This window comes from Wolffia australiana, chromosome 18, assembly GCF_029677425.1.
Source record: "Wolffia australiana isolate 7733 chromosome 18, ASM2967742v1".
NCBI classification, from domain to species: Eukaryota; Viridiplantae; Streptophyta; class Magnoliopsida; order Alismatales; family Araceae; genus Wolffia; species Wolffia australiana.
In genome coordinates, this window is record NC_135852.1 from 3,713,855 (window position 1) to 3,723,909 (window position 10,055).

Below are 10,055 nucleotides of genomic sequence, written 5' to 3' on the forward strand. Positions count from 1 at the left end.
GGAGAAAGAAATTTCTCTCAGAATAAAGCAAAAAAGAACTAGTTTTTTAATATCTGTAAGAACAAGTTAGATAAATCAAGAGATGGTGTACCTTGGCACCTCTTCATGTTCTTCATTCAGCTACTTGACATTTCTTGATCTTTATCTTTCTCTTCGCCTGCATCTTTACCTGGAGAGAAAATTAGGATTCTTGTCTTACCAAAAATGCAAAAATAGACGAACAGTTGGAGTAATTTGTAGTATTATCAGGTTTGGCAAGATGAGGTGAGATCTCAGCTTCCCGTTCACTCTTTCTTTGAATTTTGTTAAAGCGGGACTCTTCTATCTCTTGAGGGTTATGTGCGAAGTTTTTTACAGCATCCATGGATGTTTATTTTCCTGTGACAGAATGAATTTTTGGCTGATTTCACAGGAATTACATTTAATTCCACATGTTTTTTTGCTAACGTCACTTGAAATGGCACGTTATTCGTGGGAATGTCCTAAGGCTATTTTAATAAAAACCCTGAGATTTCTTAACTTTTCGAAAAAAATTCCCAATTGGAATCTCTACTTCACAGCTTAATAAAATTCCTCATTGTTTTCTTATTATTTTGCTTATGGGGAGATTGACTACCAAGGCCACTTTTCTCATTGTTTTCTCATTGCTTTCTTACCAATAAGTGAACATGAGGAAACACACGTTCACCCAGATACTTGAGATTTCCAGGCCTCAATACACAGATGGGAAAAATATTTTGAACAAAAATGAAAAAAAAGAGGAAAAATCGGATGACTTAATCGTATTTTAAATTAAAATATCAGAGAAGCGAGAATTTCATGACTGAATAGTGCTTCGATTCTTCATGGTCCTCTCAATCCTAGGAAAATAAAGGATAAAAACAAGATGGGATGATGAGTATGAAACCTGCTTCGGCGCCGGAATTTCTGTGGTTTTGAAGGATGCTCCATCTCTTGGAAGACGTTTGGTCTTTGCTAATTCAACCTTCGATTGAGTTATTTCCGGATCAGGAGAGAACTTTTCCTGAGATTTTTCATCAGCCACCTGGGTCAGGATTCTGTAAACCCGTCGGGCTTCCTGAAATGTGGGTCTGTGGACTGTGATGGGGATATGGCGGATTGCAGAGCTCAAAATACCGCCTGGCAGTTTATCTCCCTCAAATAGCAAATGATGATTCTTTGAAGGAGCATATACAAATATGCAGGATGATGCATCAAGAAAGGCTTTCCAGGAAACGAGCAGCTCATAAATCTCCTGAAAATAAAGAGAGGTAAAAGAAGTTAGATCTGCAGATTCGAGGAGTTCAGCTCTGACCTATAATTTGGTTACTTTTGAAAGTAAAAATTCATGAGAAAGTAAAAATTCATGATCGTCAATGATCAACTCATCATCAATCGATAGCGCATAAAAAAAGTGGATTACAAATCTCATATTTTCGCCCTCAGTAGTATGTTATCCTCTTCAGTTGAATCATCTTCTAGCTTCTAATCGTCAGTTAAACATTGTGTAAAATCTGATAGAAACTTAATACAAGTTCCTGCCGGGGAAGGGGCTTCCAATGCAGAAGATAGTGAACAAAAGAGAAAACTATCCCAAAGGGAAACAGGTGACATACCCCTGGAGTGGTGAAATGATGGGAATACGCCAATAGGTGGTTTAAGTTCAGCTCAAAACGCGCCATTCTCTGTGCAGTGGGCGGAGCAAACGCTCACTGGCTGGGCAAAGGACGGTTCAAACATTCAAACCAAACCACCCCAAACTGCTCAACCTCTTATAATTGTTAAAGATTACAACTCTCATTTGGGCGGACGGCTAACGTTTAAAATTGGCATAACAAGTATGAAGATTCGAATTGTCCATTTGAATTATTTGAAGACTGGTAGGGACCAATATGTTCTCTCGTCTTCTCGTGGTGGGAGGAGAAGCCAATCCAGCCGATCCATTATTATAAGTATGATCACCTGTCCCTTTTCTCATGAAACTTTTCTATTAGTTTTGAACTCACTGTCAGACTGAAGATTCTTGGTGCATATTGCACTGATTTGATTCGTCTTTGATTGTTGATTGGAAAGAAAGTTTGCCGATTGTCAAGTCATATTCCAAGTTATTACAGAGCAACGTAACAGGCTCCTGCATGGGAGCAATGTGCCCCACTATAATCTTGTGGCGGGGTCTTCCAAAAACAAATCCTGTGGTGGGAGTGATTTGGGTGATAGTTGGTTCGAATTTACGCCCCAAGTTCGAACCACGCACCATCATATGGGTTTGGGGCCATAAAAAATTTGCCCACGGGGGGAAATTTTCTGTCCCGAGTCGCATGTCCTTACCTAATATTTAATCATGTAAAAACGCCCAAATAGTGATCATAAGACAATATCGACAATGGCATTTAGCATCTTGACGATATCAAGTAACATAGTCCAAAGAGAATAAAAAAGACAAAAGGGAATCCAATAACCTTCTTCAGGGCGGCCTCATTGTAACGCCGAAGAGAAGATCCTGCGGACCTTAGAGCCTTTCCAGCACCATCCTTAACAGACTGCCTCTGGCCAGCCTTCGCTCTAACTACATATCTATGGTAATTCAAGAAAAAGAAGTTTTGACCATGAGAAATCCCTAACTAACAGACAAAAACGTGATAAAATTCAAATAATCATTTATTCTGATACTGGAAAAACAACACGTATAGGACTCCTATGGCACTTAAATTAGCTTATTACAACGTAATTGACCAATTTATTCATATCTTTCACAAGTTAAGGACAAAGATCCATTTGGCTGAACAAAATTTAAGTGCTAAAAGTGTATTTTACCTATGAAAAGTTTTATGGTCAATGACTGAGTTACCATCAAATACACTACCAGCAAAATGCCCACCGCATGTAAGTAGCACTGTTCTCAATCGTGTTCCATCTCGTGGCTCATGGAGGAGGGAATTCAGCCGACTGATCAATTCATCTCCCCTAAGTTCAAATCTGACGCCATTTGCTGAGTCTGAATTAGGGTTTCCAGATGCAATGTCTTCAGAACTATCCATAATTAAGCATCTCCAAAGAGAGATTACGCCCCCAGATTGAAGACGGATATAAAGTTTTTGTTTAACCATGTCTCTTTCTTGCACGAGTGTAGAAATTCTTGAAGTTGGCACATCCTCCAGTTCTTCCTCTGAACTTGATATCGTAGATAAGTCGAAATCCTTGGACAAAGAAGCATAGGCAAGATCATCAAAGTCGTCTGCATCGATGGTTTTCCTCCCAGAGATTTGGAGCTTAACCTGCGGAGTACAAGTATGAGAGAAGAATGAAAGAATTCAAATTTTGAGCTCTCATTTGTACTTTAGATTTTTTTTCTTTGTAATTCGTCTAACACATTACGGTAAAGATGATTTTTTAAGAACAAACTTTCCACGGATGATGAAAATCCAAGAAGGTTGCTTTCTGAAGCGAAATGAATTATCCTGCCATACTGTTTTTATATTTTGTTTTTCTTCAAAGAATTTTTAATATTTTTTTTAAAGGACGTGCCATCTAAGATAGATCTTGTTTTGAAAAAGGTGAGGTTTAGTGCTCTTATTGGTTATTTATGATTTATCAAAAAAATCAAGATAACATCAAAATAAGAACATATAATTCCCACGGACAATGCGAACCCATGAGCGTTGCCTTATATTTTTTTTTCAAAAAAGGAACGTGGCTTTGCGAAGGTAAATAATTATCCTGACATCTAAAATAGTTCTTACGAATAATTGATGAGATTTAGTGCTCTCATTTTAAGGTCAAGCGCCTTAAAATGAACATCAAATTAAGAACAAAAAAATTCCACAAACAGTAAAAGTGCGAAGAACGTGGCTTTCTGGAGCTACAAGAATTACCCTGCCATCTAAAGTAGATCTTGCGTGGCTCTCATTTCGTGTTCTTGCTTATTCTTTAAAGTTTCTTCTTTGCAATTCATCTAACATCAAACTAAGCCCCAAAAATTTCCACGGACATTGAAAATCAAAGAAGGTCGCTTTCTAAAGATAAATTAATCATCTGGCCATCTAAACCGGATCTTACGTTGAATTGGTGAAGGTCTGATTTGAAATGCAAGCGCTGGTCTTCGAGTGACTCGAACTTCATTCGGCATCTATGACAAGTCCAACTCGGCTCAAGCCTGCGGGGGACATCAAAACCCTTTTTCTCATCCTCTTCGGTCGTTTCTGCAGGGAAGGCACGCGAAATACAAGGATTGGCCAGCGGTTGTACAGAAGGAATTTCGTGAAGGTCCGAAATCAAGCTGCACGACTCGAAGAAACGAGAAGGCAGATCGAAGAACGAACAATTTGAAAAGATCGGATGGGCTGCGGCTTCCTGCGTCGTCATCGCCAGCCTTCTCCTTGCACAAAACTACATTCCGAAGTCATCCACAAATAAATACTATTCATTTACACTTTGATTTATGGGTACGGTGAGTGATGCGAACGGGACGGTTTTTCGTCACATGACGAAAAAAACGTCCTATCCGCGAGATTGGATGCCACCGGGGACGAACGAACGGGACGGTTTTCGGTCGAAAAAGCCATCCCATTCAGAGCCAGAGAACGGCACGTCCGGGACGTGACGCCCCATACGTGACGTGACGGGGACGGATGACGATGTGTGACGAACAGTGACGTGACAAAATGTTCGTCACGTCACCGTCTCGTCACGCGTCCGAGGATTTTGAAAATTTCCGTCACGTACTCGTCACGCGTCCCTTCTTCCTCATTCCGTCACGTCACCGTCACCGGTGATGGTGACGGAAATAATAATATTTATTTTTACTATGTTAATAAGCATAGTCGAAATATAATATTATTTATTTTTCTATGTTATTATTTATAATATTTATTTTACTATGTTAATCCGTCATGGTCGTCATCCGTGACGAACCTGTCGTCACGTCACGCGTCAGGGGTATCCTGTCATCGTCACATCACTGTCACATACAGCCCGTCACGCGTCACCGTCACCGTCACGCCCTTTGCATTTTGTCACCATCACCGTCACATCATCCGTCACGTGAGGCACGGGACGGACAAAAATCCATCAAATTCCCTTCCAACCGTTGAGATATTGCCACGTGGCATCACTTAATCAATTCCTTGACATTTTGCATTGCAAACTGATGACTCCCAAAACTATTGTACATATGTCCCCCTGTTTTCTCTCTCCTCCAAATTTTCCTAAAATGCCTTAAAAGTATATTTAAATTTTAAAACGTGATTTTTTTTCCATCCGAGACATGGGACGGGATGGTTTTGGTTCGAATGGGATGAAACTGGCATAAGTCGGGACGCGGATGGGACGGTTTTTTTCTTCAATGGAGAATCCCGGGACCGGACAATTTGGACAAAGTTGAAATATCATAACTTCAGACGGGACGTTCTTCCTCCCGTCCATCGTCCTCGTCCCCGATGATCCGACACTATATTTATTGGCCTCTTATACATATAGTGCACAGGTGCAGATGGTTATTTCGTCCCGACTGGACGAACGACTGGACAATTTTTCACCCACGAATGAAATAACCGTCTCGGCCATGGCATTGGACAGCAGACAGGACGGGATAGGACAGAACAATTCAAGTCATTACATTGTTACTAATTAGAATGCAGGCCGGGAACAATTATCACAGTATTTAAGGAGTTTAACAAAGTATTGGGTAAGATAATGTTATTTAATTTATGTAGCCGGAGTAGAATTGACTCCGAAAAATAAATAATATCTTTAAGATGACACATTAGTGTTTTCCACGTCTATAAGATATCTTCATTTGGAGCAGTTCCATCTTCTAGAGTTGAGACTGAGATAAATCCTACTCATCTTGGAGATATTGTCAGCATTAACTAGGACGCATATGGTAACTCACCTATTGAAAATTATATTATTATCTCATAATGACAAAAAACTGAATGGGTGTCATAAACAATGAACATGAAGGAAATCTGATGGCATAATCACTTTTACCACTGCCCCTTGATGGAAGAATTTTCTTGAATGCATCATAACCCTGGTTGTTGGCCAAATACTCAGTGGATTTACTAGTTGACAATGCGAGAAAAATCCAGTGGAATTGACCAGGTGGTTAATATTTTAGATAAGGAGAAACATAAAACTTAAGGACCTGATATGATCTTACGTGCAAAGAATGGAGTCATTTTTTCATCTAGTTATTATACTCTAACCTGATCCTCGTGAAAAAAAGTAACTGCAAGATGAATGATAATTATCTTAAAATGTAAAATTGACTATGTCGGTGATACAAGATGAAGCACGGTGCAGGATACAGCATCACCTAATTGATTTGGATCATTTATATTATTAATAAATCCCGTGATACTGGTTTCCCCTTATTAATCCATGTATTGAATCTAAAATATATACCATGTAACTTTCATTAATTTGTGTAAATATGAAAAATAATAGTGAAGTATCATACAAGAAATATAAGGTTCATCCAGGATTGAATTATTGGGTAATGCAACTAGATTTCACGCAATCCAGAAAATCTCATCGATAATTTCTCGATCAACTTGTTGAATTTTAAGATAATTTATCAATCAACTCCTAGAAAAAATATTATATTTCAAAAAATTTATGTTAAGATTTAAATATTCAAGATATCATTCTGAAATTGTATTTAATCATTTAAGCTTGTTTAAAACATATTAAAAATAACATTTAAATAAACACATTAAAAATAACATTTTTATAAAAAATTTATGTGTGAACCTGCTAAAGTATGAAAATCAATTAGAACTATTAAAATGTTATTTATAAATGCAAATAACATTGGTAAATCAATGATATTAATCTAACTATTATCATGTTATCAAATATCTCATAGTCAAGTCATAATCACCTATCAACGGTGCTTTTTTTGTCAATGGTATAAAAACTAATACATCACCATGACATGAATTGACCTGACTGATGGTTATGTACAATGCCACTCTGGAGAATCTTTGAGAAAGTTTTACAGCATAGAAGAACATAGATAGACTTGGCATAGAATTTTAAGAAACATGGTAAACATACACGAGAAAAAAGAAATGGGCTCATGTTTGGAAAGCCATAAAAAACTTGTTTATGAAGAGGAGGAAATTAACAAGTCTTGGGATTTTTTGATGTATTTTTAAGATGTCGATAACATACGATTCATGCATCATAAGGACATACATTTATCACCTAGTTTATTTTTAAAGTTCAAAGTTGTTATGCATATGAATTCATGAAATATGAATATATGCAAGGGGGATTGTAAATTCTGCATTTTATGCATAAAAATATGCATTTTTTTTCCAACGGTTAGAGTTTTTAAATGAAAATTTGAGAGATGATTATACATTTTTTTATGATTCGTGGATATCATACGTAATTGCATCAAGTTTTGAGATTATTGGGTGAAATAAAATAACAAGAATCACTGGTCCTTAAACTGTGTGATTAATAGAGAATGTCAATTGGGATCAAAGTTGTTAAAAAATTAAGTGGGTCGAGCTAGGAAGACAATGATATAAGTTGAACCCATGGAGATTCAAAACTTTACAAGAGTCATCAGTTGGGGCACTTGAGCCTAGTCAAAGTGGGCATGCGGGCCAACCAGGAACCATAATCTAGGTAAGATTGCTTTTGATCTAATAAGGCCATCCCCGTTCTGTTCATGTTTCAGGTTTTTCTGATGGCTTAGTAAGTGGTCAGTCACTGACTGACCATAGAGGCCTAATTTCCTACGTGACAAACCAAGTGATATTACCTTGTAGAGAGAGATATAATATTATTTTATTATGATTTTTTCTTCAAGATGATATTAATTTTTTCTTCACGATGATACCACATGAAAATTCTCGGGTGGACCAAAATTGGATAGGAAAAAATACCATCCCCACATTTCCTACGATGGTGTTCTTATCTCTTTTCCACATTACCCATGAAGTGAAACTGAAGGCTGAAAACTATTGTAGGCCACTATATTGATCCCTGCATTCTAATTGGTGTTTGCTACTTGGCCGACAGTCATGGCAGAATGAAGTCGGGGATTTGGCACAATCAGGCAATTTGATAGCATACTAAAATTAGACTATCACAAAAGACAGCTGCAGCCCATTCAGACGTTCATGGATAATTTTAGAAACCTCATATTTATGTTAATTTTATTTGATATGTCCCCATTGTTAGCACCAAAAGTGGGCACTAGATTTAGAACTAAAAGCAATATGCCTCTAGTTTTCTAAATAAGGCTGGTTGAGGGTTATCTAGCCTTTTAATCTCAGCCTTCTTTTTTCTGCGTGGAATTTTACAATTAACCCCACCTTTCAGTATATATTATATCTCAAGGATTTTAAAAATAAGCAGGTCGGTCTTGCACCAATGAACCTTGACCATCCTAAGTGGGGACTTAATTTGAAAGGACATTTATTTGTGCATAGACTTTGTGCAGTATCCTTGTGCATATGATATCAAGCAGGGTTCGCCCAACTGATATCTGTCTGCTATCAGATATCGGACAACCGATATCCGATATCTGGCAGAAAACAGGGACGGTGTCTGCTATCAGATATCGGTCGATATCCGTCCTCTAGGTGTAGACGGATATCGATACCAGATATGGGGGGGGGGTGAGGACGAAACGGTTATCGGATACTGGGTATCAAAATTACATATCCGGTATCGACAAAAAAATTAAGTTTTTTCGTATCAATCTACGATTTATTTACATCCGCGTCGAATGGTTTTAATGTATTTTCAATCTCAATTAATATATAGAGTGCAAAATTTTAATTTTCTTCCATATGGGATAACAGGATTTGAAGTTTAATGTAAACTCAGAATCCCATTATCCCATATGGAAAAAATTAGAAATCTTTCTCTGTATATATTAAATGAGTGAGTGCGACTATACATTAAATGGTAAAATTATATTTTAATCTATACTCACTATATTTAATGGCCCTTATATTTGTTCATTATTTAACATAATATTACATCGTCCAATAAATAGAAGTGAAAAGTTCTATTTTCTTCCATATGGGATTAAGGGATTCGGACTTTAACACCAAACCCGAATCCTGTTATCCCATATGGAAGAAATTGAAAAAATTGGCTGTATATATTAAACGAGATATGTAATCAATCAGAAAGCTCTCTTGTCACTCACTTGCCCACGTTAATCCATTCTAATCGCTGAATATTTATCAATTAATTTTTTTTTTAAGTATCCTTTTGATGTGGATATCGAAATCCAATGTCCAATGTCGTCATCCTCCCCTCTGAGACGGAGGCGGATGACGACATCGAGACGGATATCGGTATCAGATATTGGCACTGTAGCAACCGACATCCGATACCGATATCCGGTATCTGGATATCGAAAAAAATGGATACCGGAAATTCCCTTTCCGGCATTCGATACAGCACCCGTCCCGATACCGGCATCCGGTACCGGCATCTGGACGGGCGAACACTAATATCAAGACGACATAAATTGAATCATAAAGACATCATCAATAGTTCGTTAAAAATCATAAATTTTATACAAAATATTTTTCATTGAAAATTTGTTGATCGGAAGTGATTAATAATAATTTCATGTTTTAATCAATAACATTACATTATGAAGACCCTAGGGCTCAATGCATCTAAAATCGTGTATTTAATCACTAAAATTATCACATCGTCAATGAGTGTCATCAGCTATTTTTCTTGGTCTCTCTTTTCCTTGTTGTGGCGTTTTCTTAGACTGGTTGAAACTCTTAAATTTGTGAAATTTGTTCTTATGATCATTGATTAGCATATCCTTCAGACCCTAAAGATCTAAATGAGAAGAATCACATGCACAAGTATCAGAATGGGAAATCATCAATAATTATTGAATCATTAATAATTTTGAGAAAAGAGTTGAAATTAATCCAGTATATTTTCTGAATATTTATTTCATCACCTGATCTTAAAAAAAGGATGGAAATTCTCCAGGGATATTTTTTGAATATTTATTTAAATAAACTATTTTCATAGTTAATTTGTTTCTAGAGAAA

The 10,055-nt window shown here is 37.0% G+C and overlaps 1 protein-coding gene across 1 annotated transcript; it reads right to left on the bottom strand.

The window, feature by feature from the left end:
• LOC144714751 (zinc finger protein-like protein) lies at window positions 1-4,417 on the bottom strand. The gene is made up of 5 exons (XM_078589511.1): window positions 4,057-4,417; window positions 2,815-3,275; window positions 2,460-2,574; window positions 908-1,255; window positions 1-169 (listed from the first exon to the last, which is right to left on the bottom strand). Exons 1-5 carry the CDS (start codon window positions 4,360-4,362, stop codon window positions 113-115), a joined length of 1,287 nt encoding a protein of 428 aa, XP_078445637.1. The 5' UTR covers window positions 4,363-4,417; the 3' UTR covers window positions 1-112.
• Window positions 4,418-10,055: the final 5,638 nt, after the last annotated feature.